At 36.0% G+C, this 14,751-nt stretch overlaps 1 protein-coding gene and 1 long non-coding RNA gene across 3 annotated transcripts in view; both read right to left on the bottom strand.

Moving 5' to 3' along the window:
* Positions 1-73: 73 nt before the first annotated feature.
* On the bottom strand, positions 74-1,961 carry LOC144192238 (uncharacterized). The gene is made up of 2 exons (XR_013325081.1): positions 1,622-1,961; positions 74-160 (listed from the first exon to the last, which is right to left on the bottom strand). It is a non-coding gene; the product is annotated as an uncharacterized LOC144192238 (long non-coding RNA).
* Positions 1,962-2,395: 434 nt separating this feature from the next.
* The window catches only part of rgs6 (regulator of G protein signaling 6), a 38,977-nt gene continuing 26,621 nt past the window's right edge, over positions 2,396-14,751 (bottom strand). For both annotated transcript variants that reach the window (XM_077710825.1, XM_077710826.1), the window contains 15 exons: positions 13,643-13,693; positions 12,958-13,064; positions 11,291-11,342; positions 10,214-10,278; positions 8,917-8,993; positions 8,461-8,542; positions 8,217-8,291; positions 7,128-7,229; positions 6,956-7,017; positions 6,226-6,336; positions 4,881-5,006; positions 4,415-4,601; positions 3,757-3,846; positions 3,586-3,639; positions 2,396-3,134 (listed from right to left, as the gene is read on the bottom strand). In XM_077710825.1, the coding sequence (XP_077566951.1) occupies positions 3,084-3,134; positions 3,586-3,639; positions 3,757-3,846; positions 4,415-4,601; positions 4,881-5,006; positions 6,226-6,336; positions 6,956-7,017; positions 7,128-7,229; positions 8,217-8,291; positions 8,461-8,542; positions 8,917-8,993; positions 10,214-10,278; positions 11,291-11,342; positions 12,958-13,064; positions 13,643-13,693 (1,292 nt within the window). In that variant the 3' untranslated portion in view covers positions 2,396-3,083. The remainder of the gene's footprint in view (positions 3,135-3,585; positions 3,640-3,756; positions 3,847-4,414; positions 4,602-4,880; positions 5,007-6,225; positions 6,337-6,955; positions 7,018-7,127; positions 7,230-8,216; positions 8,292-8,460; positions 8,543-8,916; positions 8,994-10,213; positions 10,279-11,290; positions 11,343-12,957; positions 13,065-13,642; positions 13,694-14,751) is intronic.

Raw genomic sequence — 14,751 nt, 5'->3', positions numbered from 1 at the left:
CATTAACAGAGATCCTTCTTACCTTAAAGATTTAGTCAAAAAGCAGTGGAAATGAATAGCCAGTTAAACATCATTATTATTTAGGTTTTTATTTAATTTGGATTTTCAGAAGTACAGAGACATCTTCAAGTGGGCAACTTGCATGGAAGATCCCTCGGGCCTGTGTGCAAAAAAAAGAGACAAAAGTTAGAATATTTAGAAACTGGAGATTCAACAGATAGGCTTAGTTTTTTTCTTGATGCTTAAGGAAAACTTGATTTAACCAAGGTATTTAGAGGTTGCCAAATAATTACAGGATAGAGAAATCTTACAGGGAAATTTAATAAACAATCAAGATAAAGAATGAAAATACGTTAGTGAGTAAGTATTTGGAGGTTGCCAAATAATTACAGGATAGAGAAATATTACAAGAAATTTAATAAACCATCAGGATAAAGAATGAAAATAAGTTAGTGAGTGCTAAAGATTTGGAGGTTGCCAAATAATTACAAGATATAGAAATCTTTCAAGAAATTTAATAAACCATCAAGATAAAGAATGAAAATAAGTTAGTGAGTGCTAAGTATTTGGAACTTGCCAAATAATTACAGAATAGAGAAATCTTACAAGAAATTAAATTAAGATAAAGAAGGAAAATAAGTTAGCGAGTGCTAAGTATTTGGAGGTTGCCAAATAATTACAGGAGAAATATTACAATAAATTTAATAATCAAGATAAAGAATGAAAATACATTAGTGAGTGCTAAGTATTTAGAAGCTGCCAAATAATTACAGGATAGAGAAACTTTACAATACATTTAATAAACAATCAAGATAAAGAAAAGAAGTTAGTGAGTGCTAAGTATTTGGAGGTTGCCAAATAATTACAGGATGGAGAAATCCTACGTGAAATTTAACAATCAAGATAAAGAATGAAAATAAGTTAGTGAGTGTTAAGTATTTGGAACTTGCCAAATAATTACAGGATAGGGAAATCTTACAAGAAATTTAATGGTCAAGATAAAGAATGAAAATAAGTTAGCGAGTGCTTAAGATTTGGAGGTTGCCAAATAATTACAGGATAGAGAAATTTTACAAGAAATTTAACAATCAAGATAAAGAATGAAAATAAGTTAGTGAATGTTAAGTGCTATTTTCCCTTCACCATAAAGGCGATTAAATATACAGACTGAGGTTAACAACTAGGAGAAAGTTGGCTTAACAGTTTTGAATGTGATCTTTAAAAAAAAAAAAAAACAGAACAATTACAAATCGGAGAAGGTGTTTGGTAGTCACAACGAAAACTATCATTACATACAAGACAACAGCAACCAAGTCGGTTTATGTATCGGCGTTGTTTGAATAAATGTAAAGTCTTGCTACACGACTCGATAATGGAGAGAAAACGGACAACATACTTTTAAAGTCAAATCGTGACGCTAACACTAATGCAACTGCTAACTAGTAACATAGGGCACACAGCCGGTCTGGAAAAGAAGCTCAAACTTAAATTGTCGACGGTGTGTTAAACCTAGATTAAACGAAGACATTAGTTGGCGTTTTGGGCTCAAATCGATTGCATAAAAATCTCCCGATGGCGTGATAAAAAGGCATTTAAGCCAGTAAAATGCTTTATTCCTTACCTCGTTGGCGTGCATGGCGGCCATCAGCGTGGGAAAGATCTTCCGAAAGGAAAGATTACTGCGCATGCGCGTAATTATCTCAGCTGCGTCGAAAATGGGCGTAACCACATTGAAAGTGGAAAAGATGGTCCTCCAAACTCATTGGCTGTTTTGAAGATGACGTAGAAAGACGTGAGTTTGGTGGTCCTGATGCTATAAAACAGTACATATTAGTAAACCAATTTCAAAGAATATTGAGTAACATTTGACTTATTATTTTACGTCAACTCACAATTACTCCAAGCCATCAGACTCCATTAAAAGTTTAAAATTTGACACGCAAAGAATATCTCATTGTATTGTATTCAGCAGTGGTATCAAGGTAGGGGGCGGGGGCCATATATGGCCCGCCGCATCATTTTGTGCGGCCCGAGAAAATAAATGATTGTCGACCTTTTGTTTTCGGATCAAATTCAAAGGAAGATTATAAATGTAGTATATTATATATCCCATGTTTCCCCTTTTAAATCAATAATTGCAATTTTCAATCCATTTTTCTCTTTTTGTGTTTTTAGTTCAAATACATTTTGGAAAATGTAAAAATAAATATATGAATTTTTTTCAGTTTTATCTAGTTCTTTTAATCCTACTGTTGGTCTAAAATAGTACCTGAAACACAGAGTGATGTTAATTATATTTTGTCCATGAATATTTATGATGACCATGTATAGTGAGGCTTTTTCCTTGCAAAAATGGCCATGTACAGTGTCCACAATAAAAGGCCAAGTCATCCTCTTGTGCATTCCTCTTTTATTATCATATTGGGGGAGTCATCCACTATATTTGAAGCTGCGTCTGCATGATGTGGAATGTTTGGAAGATTTTCATACATTGGAAAATATCAAAGCACAAGTGAACTTTAGCATTGCAGCTTGGTTTTGCAAAGCAATCACCATAAAAGAGCTTACACTGTATTTTTTCCTCATTTTACCATCACCGTTTATGCAATGTTCCAATGAATCCACTTTGAGTGGGAAGTCACCACAAAAATGTCCCCTTACAATCACCTCTATCCATCATTACCGTGGTAACGGACGCTTGGTCATGTCCATAGAAGGTCTAACCCAAGCATTATTCTCGTGAAATGGTGAGCCAACATTTATTCTCTTTACATCAGTTAAAAGTAAAAAGGCAGCTTTGTAAGCTCGATGCCAAACAAGACAAAATACCCTCTTACCTCTTATTGTTATTATGATTTTAGTCTTTTGCACGTCACTCTGTGTGCTCCCGGAGTCACCTCCAGAGATTTATTGCATGCTGTTGGCCTTGTTTTTTTTTGTTTTTTTGTTTTTGTTTTTTTGTTTCTTTAACTCATCTGGAGAGAGTGACAAAGCGCAATGGCGGTCCAGTCCAGCATATCACCGCGTACTTCTTACTGCAACTCTATTGAGTAGAGCTCATCCACGTTTTAAACCAGACCTCTTTAGGACGACTGCATGAGGCCCGTCAGGCGCTTTCCAGTCAGTGACTTACCCTGGGAAGACAGTATTTAATTTCACAAAAACAATATTTAGAAATGTGTACACAGAACTGTGAATATCTACTTTCATATTCATGCCACAAGCAAGGCCAATACTAATTCCATATTGTACAATGGCTCAAGTTGTTTATAGGAAAGCTCATCGTTTAGCCACACTAGAGGAGAAAATAGCAGCTTTCTCCTTGGAGAAATAAAATAAACTGTGGAGGCAACTTGTTTGTATGTGTATCTATCAAAGCAATTAGAAATTAATACGTTGTAGTGGTTATGAAAATTGTAGGTACGCATGAAAAAGCTAATGTGAAACAATGGGCGAATTGCAATATAATGTTTCATTTGCTTTAACACAAGATTTTGAGATTCAAAAAAAAAGTGCCACTATAGTCACTGAAAACAAGTTTTTCTCTTTCTATTATTACCAAAGTTGCATTAAACTAAAACTCACCACACTGCGAGTGAACTTCTCCAGTGAGGTCCGTCGACCCTGCTCAGTCTCCAGCTGTGGAAATTGTTCAATGTGAGGATGAAAATCACTGCTAAAGGTCACATGTCACAGCAGCATAGGCAATTTGCATCAGGTCATCTTGTTGTCTGAGGTATCTATTAGAAGACATACCTTCTTTCTTGAGTTAAGCAGGTCCTGGTAAACATTGGAACGCAGGAAGCGAGTGTAGCTGTCACTTTTCATCAGCTTGTAGATGTGATCCTAAAAAGGGACAAGTTAAGTGGGAACACTGACATTAAGGGTAGTTGATGGCAATTAATTTCGCTTTCTATATGCTACGCTTTCTATATGCTACTGTACATTCTTTTTTGTACACTAATCATTTCCCTGCAGTGATAACGAGTGTCATATTCATTTTTTTCTCACAATGATTTGATTTGTCTGCCTTTGCATTTGGGATTGGGATTGAAATGCATAACTCATTTTACTACTGGCCATGAGCAATTTGTGCCACTTGAAGGCGCTATTGTACAGATATGTACTGTATGTATAGTCACACAATATAAATACACTATAATGTCATCTTATTTGACAGTCATATCCTAATATCAAATAATTGTTTCGAATTTAAATGATAGTTATTATAATAGTGTGTAAACTTGTTTTCTTGGTGAAGAGAGAGTACAAGGAACTTTCTGTGGACTGTTAGACATACTAAATTAAATGCTGAAATGGATTTTGACTATAATTTCATCTCTAAATGAACACCCTAGCCACTACTGAATATGATTACATGAAATGGGCATTGTTATGGTTGTGGTTCTCGCACCTGTGCATCTTCATAGCTGTAGCGCCCGGGATCTTTGAGGTTGTGGCTTGTACGTTCATAACTATGGGAGTCCAAATTAATGGAACTTGGAGCCCCTTCAGCCAGGAACTCGGCCCAGATTTCTTGGGCTCTCTGAGCGACTTCCTGCTGTGGAATTCGCTTCAGGTCCTGCACGGCCAACCAGAACCTGCACAATAATACAAATAAGGATTGTTCAGTTACTGATAAAATAGTAGGATGAACAAGAGATGTACTTTTTTTTAAATAACACAAAAAGTCATAACTATTTCATGCCACTATTATTTATAGGTCACCATTAATGGCTCTGATTATTCACAATTTTACTCTGAGACTTGTTCTGATGTGGTAAATATTCGAAGAGAATACATGGATGTCACGCATACTATTTTTAGTGTACAAGTATGAAAAATTTAGGCAAGCAAGAATATGCATGTTGCATATTTACCGCAAATTCTCAGAGCTAAACTCAGACTCCAGGAACTTGAGAAAGAGATCGCGTCCAGCTGGGTCCTTCAATGCTGCCTCCAAGGAGAACCCCCACTTCTTTACTCTCTGCTGACCGGGCTCCTTGCTTTGTGGAAGGAATTTTTGAGTGAAATTTAGATATAAAACTACATAGTATATGATACCTAACAAGCTGATGTGTCAGTGAGGTTTTAAATTGAATTGAATTAAGTATAATGCGATTTAAAGCTTCACTACCAAGTGCACAAATGACAACATCAAACTGACACATTTGGAGACTTATGTTTGGCGGGGTTACCTTAGTATTAGTAGAAAAAATAGGAAAACTAAAATGGTTGATAGACTAACAAAGCTCTACAGTTCAGTACATAGTTTTGATTGTTTGCATATATTTTCTTTCAGTATTTATTTGAACTGCTTCTAAAATTGACCCCAGGTGATGAGTTATATATAGTCCCTCAATATTTTTTTCCAAATAAAGCATTTTGAATACATTATTTTAAGTTACAACTTCTAATATTGCCATGCAATCTGCTCAAGCTATATTTGAGTCCATTACTGTATTTTCTGTACTATAAGATGCAAGTAAAATACTTTTTTTTTCTTACTAGTGGATGAATAACACAATCTCTCATTAGGAGGTGTGCCTTATAGTGCAGATATTTCATTGGTCATTTCAATTGGACCCCAAACCCCATTTATTAGCCATCAATACTTTGATATTGTCTTTTATTATCTGTGTCACATAAGCAATGCTCTCTGATTTGATTAAGATTGATTCATCAAAGTGACGGTTGAATTTTCTTTAGTGCTTGAGAAAAGAGCCCATTACTCAAAGTAATTACCTGTAAATAGAGCTTTATGGAGCTGTTACATCTGCTGCACTGAGCTTCTTTTATTGCATCTCACTGACACTTTTTCACCAGGAAAAGCCACTCGATTATTTATTTAAAGAATGCCTTCTTTTTTTAGTCCAGCTCAGTGACAGAAAATGAAGATGTATTTGTATTGCATGAGCGCACGTGTGTTACAGAGGTCTTCTAAAAATAACAGCAAAAAACAGGTTTGCAATCACGTTTTTAAATTTTTATAAATCACCTTTCCGAGATTAATATTAACATTAATTGTTAAACATGTGTAGAGGTTTAATATGTAATTTAGTATGTATAGAAGTAGTGTATGTAGGTTTTTTTTTTAACTCAAAAAGGTATCCCCCTTTTAAACTAACCTTTCAAATAGTGTACAATATGTAGTTGTATTCAAATATCATGAATGTTTTTCTTCAAGAGTTACACTAATACCACACGTTTGCTTTAAGAGTGTACCTGGCTTCCAAATCCCAATAAGATTGGTCGTCACTCGTCCACGGGTTAGCAGGTTCCTGTGGCATTACCAATGGATCGTACTCCAAGTACTGCTCAGTGTAGCTTATCAAACTGAAAAACACATACTTGTTATTCAGGAGTGTGTTTGTATCATTTACATTCTTTTATATATAACCATGTTATCTATCCAAACAATTCCTATACTACTTTTTTTAATGGTGATAGAGTTGTTAGTTACTGAAGGGGGAAGAGAAATCTTCCAAATCAATAAAACTCTCCGTTAATCCTCATGACTGATATTGTATGGCAAGTCGTTTCACGGGTTAAAGCGCCAAACTTGTGCTCTGTGAAGCACCAATTAACTTACTGCAGCGATCCATGTGAACAGGTTAAACGGTCAAGGAGGGGCGGTTGCAGCACTGAACCATTTGGCTACCAGTAATGACAGTTTTTCTGCACTGCAAGACGGTAATGACTATACCCACTGATTTGAAGAGTGAGGGTTTGCAGCTGAGTATACAAAGCCGCAATATGGACACTTATACATGTCAAAAACGAAGACTAAATCGGAAGAAATGCTAAGCACTATACTTTGAAAGTTCCTACATCCATCTGTTTTCATGCTGAAGCCTCAAGGAGCCATAAACATTGGCCAATATCAGTTATGCTATTTAAATAGTTATTGGAAATCAAGTACTTGACATTAATGTGCAATAAAATGTCTTTTTACCTTTCAGCAACTTTGGACATTTTCATACAGTGTCGGTCTAGCTGGGCATTCAGGAATAAAATCTGGATATTAAAAGAAAGGGAATACCAGAGGGCATAAATTAATGTTATTTTGACCATTGTTTCACAATTTCACGTTGTGTTCAGCTAATAAAACAACTTTAAACCATTACCTCCTTCTCTACATCTTCCTTAGTTCCTTTTCTGGAATGGTGGGAAGGAGTATGGATTGGACTGCGTGACTGTGTGCCCTCCTCGGCTAAACCATACACTGACTAGACAAGGGAGAAAAGCAATTAGACACAACTTCAAGTACATATTCCAATATATGAATGAATCACTTTGTATTTTGGGGAGAAATGTTTACATTATAACAATGGTGCCTGGAAAAATAAGATATGATAAGAACACTGATGATATCATTCTTTGACAGGACAATTATTTCAACAGTTTTAATTATAAAGCAGGGAAATAATTCTTATTTGAATAAATGAATATGGATGATAAAGGCAAATTAAACACCATGTCGCACATGAAAATTGTCACTGTAATGCAAGTGTGAAAACTAGTTAAATTGAGAATCCACATGGCACGCTGACATTTTGTCTGACAAGTCAGACATTCCGGCTGGCTTCTAATTAGAAGAACAATGCTGCAAATTTTGTAGTGTTAACATATTGAGATTTCAATGTATTTACATCATTTTCAAAGGGCTAAATCAATGGAGAATGGACAACTATTGGAAAGCACTCCCAATACACAACCAATTCTATATAATCACTCCAAGTTAATAAAATGAATGATCACGTTAACGTTCTCCCTCATTAATGAATGTGTGTGAAACTTATGACTTATTTGGAAGTTACTGCATCTGAATTTAAATTTCCACTGAGTAATTTAACAGTGATTTTTAAGGCTGTAAACCTCAATGTGGTATTTAAATCTTTTCATTAGATCAAACTGAATTCCTATTTAATTAGACACACTGTAATTGTCAGTATATGAGACTACACTAGTATGTGTGAGAGATAAAAACACGTAATAAAGATAACCCAAGAAATCTTAACAAAATGTACTTTTTTAAATCATTAATTTCCAGCCACTGTAAGATTGGACATTTATTGCCATTGACATGCAAGAATGGAATCTTAATCTTGATTTTACTCATTAATAGGGTCTGAAATATGAATCTCAAAGCTATTATTATGTTGTGTGTGTCAAAAGTATAGTTAGACAAACAAAGACATAGTGTAAATGTGTACCTTTTTAACCCGATGAGGGTTCTTCATACGTCGACACTTCCTGATGTCCATCTCTGTGGTATTCACACATCCAGGCTGCCATAAAGAAAACACAACCTTGCTGGTCAACCCTGGCCAACTTCCCTCATGTCACGTAGAGAGATAAAAAAAAAGCGAGGTGGAGAGGAAGAGAGTGTCTCAAAGGACGAGTTGTGAGATAAGGTGTGTGTCAGGAGCAATCCCCCATGTGTATGCAGAGGCTTACCACGGGCCGGTGGACATCCCAAAAGGCTCTCTCCTGACTGTCAAGGATCTTCCTCTCGGTTTTATCTTTTTTCCTGTCAATCCTGTGGAGGAAGAGATCAGTCAAGGTGGGAAATAAAACTCAAAGCCGTCCTCCTATCAGCACTAGATGAGGAACTTGTGAAGTTGTGAAGGTTAGGTAGGAAGTCTCTTCACTTAAGAATATGCCCCAATTCTGATAAGTGGAAGACAAGATTTGCTTATCTAACAATTATTGCACCGCTTTCTGTACTTGTGATGACTGATTTTTTTTTTAAATTATTATATTTTGTTAAATCAATGAGTTGTACAGCAATGTTTTCAAAAGAATATTAAATCCAAGCAAATGAAGTTCACATCTTTGTATGCTGTCTTCATAAATGATGTCATACCATTTGTTTTAGTTTGCCTTGTTGCCATAGTAACAGAACCCACTTACTTGACCTGGGCCTCAGCCTGCATGTAGATGAACTCCCACTTCCTTGCAAAGGCTCTCTGGAGCCTGGCAAGGTTCTCCTGTTGGACAAAATAGGCATTTTTAAATAAAAGGCATGTGACGATAGGTTGACTGAATAATTGATTGCTAGAAACGTAAGTTATGGCACAACTCAGTAACCATTACGAACACATTTTTGTGCTTTTTTTTTGGCATTTGGAGACAAAATTCGGAGCCTCAACAGAAGCTGTGAAATAAATAATAACCTGAGAAACAAAGTAGGATACACAATGAGGTACGTAAAGTCAAGAAAATCCCACTCCAAAAAGTCAGACATTTTATCACCATGTTAATAAATGTCTCTACTCATTAACCCAAAAAAAAGTTTGGGTTTAACATTTACAGTGGCTAACTTCCACTTGCATGACATAAAACTGCAAAAAAATGTCTTAAAGCAAAAAATGGACCAAATAATAGTGACTACCCAACAATCCTGCATCTTTCCATAAATCATTCTCTTTCTGTTTTTCAAAAGTCTTGAGGTCACACCAAGTCATCTTTAACCTAGACAGCCTGTTCCAGGATGGTTATACAAACAATCCACCCAATCTGGGTCCTTGAGATTTGGTGGGCCCTTGGTGACGAGGACAGGGCTATTCGGACAATAACAAGAATATTGTTATCGTTATGTAACCGTACACTTCGGGTTTTTCTGTATGTAACGATTATATGATTATGATTATATTATATGATTCTTAGGTCAAGGAGGTTGTATAATTACTCTAATCTAAATGTTGTTAGGTCTAGTCCCTGTTTTTGTTATTAGATTGTTATTGTAGTCCCAGATGTTGTTTTTACTCATACGTGATGGAATGATCAACAACTCTGTAACTTGTGACCATAAGAATGGGACGAAAACGTCTATTCGAGGAGACGTTCGGAAGTTGTAAGGTGACACTTGCTGACTCTCCCCTTCGGAGGCTATCTGTTGTATCCATTTCTATTTAATTAAATGTCAATAATTGAATAAGATGTCTTCCTGCAGTTATTGATAATTACGGACGAAGGTAATTATTAATGAACCTGACACCAATAAAATCTTAAATTCCACTTTAATGTGGTTCAGCCACTAGATGTGAACCTCATGACCATTTCAAAGTTAAACTGAGCAGTGACATGAAATGTAAGTATGTCATGGTCGCATACATGGAGTGCTGGCGACCTTTGAGGGGGTATTTGTCGCCAGAGATAGACACCAGAATCAATAAATAATAGGTTATGAGATATAGTTGGCACCCACCGCTTCATAATCCGCCAGTTCCAGCCTGGTTTTATTTTGCATGGTCCGCTTGCACAAATAGATGGCTGCAGGGAACAGACAGGATTGCAACAATGAATGAGCTTTCATTTTTTTTATAGTCCATTCAGTCATCCGTGCATCTAATACCATCCCATTCCTCCTATTCATCTTCTCCTCTCTGTTGCTTTGGGATTATCACGTGGAGTTGAACCACTCAGTAGGCCCTTCACACTTCTTCCATCAAGTTGAAGGACACCAAGTGAAATCACTGACTAATCCTGTTGACGTGTTGCGCTGGGCTGTTATTTGTGTGTTTTTGCCTGTAAATCCTGATATATGGCGACGTTCTGACTGCCAAGGAGGCCTTGGAGCGCCATCATTTAAACATGATCATTTCCTGAACAACTCATGCGCGCTTTCATTTGTTATTTTACGTTGTGACACGCTCTGCTTCTTCCTGTCTCCGCTTATTCCAGATTATCTCTGATGGTGTGCAATGCACTGCATCTGCCCACTTCTTTTTAAGTTTTGATGTCGGTGCTGGTGAGACTTTTTTGTTAAGGTTTTTTTTTTCTGTCCTCTTTAAGGAATGGAAGTATGAGTGATTTTAAAGGCTGGAATAGTTGGATGTGCCACATGGGAGTTCTTTTTGTTAAGTTTGCTCAAAATATGTAGGACACTAACTTTTGAAGATGCCATGTTATTTAGTTAGAGAGTATTCTGGAATTTTATTCAGGATTGTGTGTATATTCACTCAAATGAGGACAAAAAGACGACTTGAGTGGACAAAAACTGACAATCGAGATTGTCAATTTCACATTAGAAGTATCATAATTTTTAGAATTTCTAGAAGGCATACCTAAGTATAAGCCTCATCTTACCAATTTTTACATGAAACCTGTATTTGTTCACATACTGTATAGACTAGAAGTTTTCATGTAATGTTATCCTAAATTTTGTTTTTAAAGAGTACAAAGTCGTCTGAAATTAACGGTACATTTTTCCACATTCTCTCCCACAAACCAAAAACATGCAAATTAGACTCTTTGAACACGTTAAAACTTTCCTAGATATTACCATAGTCTGTGTTCTCGGGCTCCCAACAATTAGACGGCCAGAAATATGGTGCCTATGGAAAAAACACAGAACAAAAACAATATTTTAATCACACAAGTAGGCTCCAAATTCTGGAAGACTTTGTTTTTAAGACACCAAACTCATGAATATTTCTACATTATATCACTATGTGGAATATTTTCCATCTCATTAAGGACTTAGGCTGTGGGGGAAAACATTTACTTAGCCAATATACAAGATATGACATTTTTTTGGGTGGGGATGTTAAGCATATCTGAATCCCAGGCTTAAAAAAATAAAATAAATCCATTGTCCAAACTTATGTCAAAATTTAAAGTCATAGCTTTGGGGCACAGTTGAACATTGGCTGGAAATGCTTTGTGCTACTTTCTGAGCGGAATGGGTGTGATCAAAATATTTTCCTTATCTAAATTGAAGCGATTCAAAATAGCTGACTCCAAATCTTCCTGTGTAAAGAGGCATCCCGGGGATTTGCAAAGGCGAGAGAACATTGGAGCAGCACAATAAAATGAGAAGCAGTGGAAGGTGCAGTATACACAATGGCGAAATAGGAGGGGGAAAAGCTGGCTGTCAGAGAATAACCAGCTTTCCAATGTTTTGTTTTGACATTTGGCACCAGCTCCTCTTGACGATTTGACATCAATTAAAATGGTATTTTCCTTACCGGTACTTTCCTGTACACATAAAATGAAATAATAATGTTTATGCTTCTGATGCATTGGCAAGCGCCACGTTTTCTTTCTTGTACCTTACTTTGAAGCATGGAAGGCAAGGTCAAAGAACAGAATTGTTCTCCATTGTCTGCTTTAATTAGATTGCTTTTCCAACTCCGGTGGCGATTGGGCCCTTTACAGCGAATCAAAATCAAACAAGCCGATTCTACACAAAGATCCTTACAATCTCCCTTTGTGCTGCCTTTCCTGCTGAGCAACATTGTTTCTCTCTCTTTTTTTTTTTTTAATTAGAGCCTTCACGATAAAATGCTGTGGCGTAATTAATGTTTGACGCCAATACATCTGTCAAATTTGTAGATTATGAAAGATGAGTGAAATGTAAGGATTTATATATCTTGATTTTGCCTTTTGTGTGACTGGTTTACTCCTCTACCAGTGCATTTTTTTCTCTGGCTGCAACCAACTAAGTCAACTCTAACCCAAACCAGCTTTCCTTGTACGCTTGATGAATATTTCATCAGATCACCATTCATTTTTAATAAGGTCACTGAATCCTAACATAGATGTGAGGGTGCTGGAAATGGTGGGCAGGGGATTTCATCACCTAGTATGAGATGGGTTTTTAGTTCTGTCAGTGACGTTAATCTTAAAAGTTAACTCCATGTTTGATACATTACATTTAAGTACTGAAAATGGTAAACTGGAAAATAAAATAAAAAAAATATTTAAATGGTAATTAAATGTAAAAATATGTTTGGATACATACATTTTGTTGAAATAATAAAGTGGAGTCACCATTAATCATCATTATTCAGGTAAACCATATTGTGTTTGTTCAATAGACAAACCGGTCCAGTAACTGTTTTCAAACAGAAACCACACAGCTGAGGAATTCTATTAAAAAGCTATGTATTCACTTCAATGCCGAGAACCCAAACATTGCATATTTTGGAATGTTTTGATGCTGCTCACCTGAAAACGATAGAAGGTACCATCATCCTTGAGGGAAAGAACATGGTCTGAGATGGGGAAAAAATAGCCCTGTGCTGCAATAAGGCTTCCGATGTGCATGGCTTCAGCTGAGGAAGAAATAGAAGAACACACATAGGGTTCTTACAACATGAGCCTCAATATATTTTACATTAATGTACTCAACAGGGCTGTGAAATAAAATCCGGGTAAGAATAACTCAAGTTGTTGAATGGCACAAACAAATGTATCCATGAATAAACTTTTGTGACTAGGAGAAGAAAACATCTAGCAAAACACTATAGCCTTTAGCTGTCCGGGTGTATGCATGCTGTGACTCATTGACCGGTCCGTGGGCTTCCACAGAAAAAAAAGCAGTTCTCCCACCATCATGCCTGAGGGTTTGATCGAGACTATTTTTAGTTACATACTGCCAAACCATATTTTCATTTAGGTAACATGAGAAAGCACTTACAGCCTATCACTAAAGGGAAATGGTGCCCTTCTGGTCAAAATACCGACAAGATATACAGCTGCAATTGGTTTCAGCTTGGTTGAACACTCAATAGAGTTATTGTATGATATGGTGTACATCATTTTATTAATTTGATAGGTACAGAATTAAATGAAAATGAGCAAATGGCCATTCATCTTAGTCATCAGGGTTAAAGATACTGGGAAAATATACCTGGGTCATCAATTGTCAGGTTCTTCATCATCCATTGAACAATGTCAGTACCTGTATTAGATTACACAAAAAAAGATACAACTTTAAAAATAATCTCCAGAAAACATGTTATTATATGAAGAATCTAACAAGATATAGATTAAGGAAAGCAATAAAATAATTGTCCTATTGCTTTATGGGTGGACTTCTTAGCAGTGGAGTTTCGTTCACATTTCACTGACGTGCTATAAATCCATTTCTTATGTCTATTTCTCCTCCAGTAGCTCTCCTTCTGTTCCCAAGGGAGCTGCTGTTATATTATCTATCATTTATGACTTTCATTGCTCTAGGCATGCATCGGGAAACAATTGTGCACCTCTATTCATGACAGCAGTAAATGCTTCCTTATTGATGAGATCTTCTTAGAAGGTAATGCGTTTTCCATATGTGCAAGTAGTCCAACAAAAAGAGGAATGATAGTGCCAATGTTTGTTCGTGCCATTTGTTTGCTACGTGTCAAAGAGGGTAGTATTTCAGATAAAGTAGTCACTGCAGTGGACAGCTATTAGAAAGTAGTAACTTTTTTTTCTATATGAATGTATAATAAAAAAAACACTTAAGCCTAAATAAGGTTGGTGATTATTAACTGGTAATTTGTAAAACTTAATTTCATTTTCTGGATCAATTATCCTCACAAAGGTCGCATGGGGTGCTGGAGCCTATCCTAAGTCAACTATGGGCCAGCATGTCATAGAGCAATTGGTAGACATTTTGAATGATTATTAATGAATTTTTCATGTTAGATTTTATAAGTATAAATACATTTATAGATTAACACAGTGCTAATACAAATTAAAATGAATAAAACAGAAGTTTTTACCTTTTGGAGTTTTGAAAAATAATAATAATACATTTTGGCAATAAGCATCTTATCATTCAAACTGGAAAGACGGGCTCTGAATGTGTTTAAGCAATGATTTACAGAAGTGTCTTGAATGGGCTATATGCATCAATAAATATAAATTAAAAAAACATAAAAGCATTAAACCCTTTCACTAAAAAGAATGAAAATTATTTAAAGAGGACATGAAGATAACAAAAAATGAAATAAACTTGTTTAGCAAATCATG

This window comes from Stigmatopora nigra, chromosome 2 (genome assembly GCF_051989575.1).
Source record: "Stigmatopora nigra isolate UIUO_SnigA chromosome 2, RoL_Snig_1.1, whole genome shotgun sequence".
NCBI lineage: Eukaryota > Metazoa > Chordata > Actinopteri > Syngnathiformes > Syngnathidae > Stigmatopora > Stigmatopora nigra.
The sequence above is the reverse complement of the archived record's forward strand: the minus strand, read 5'-3'. Positions and strand labels throughout refer to the sequence as shown.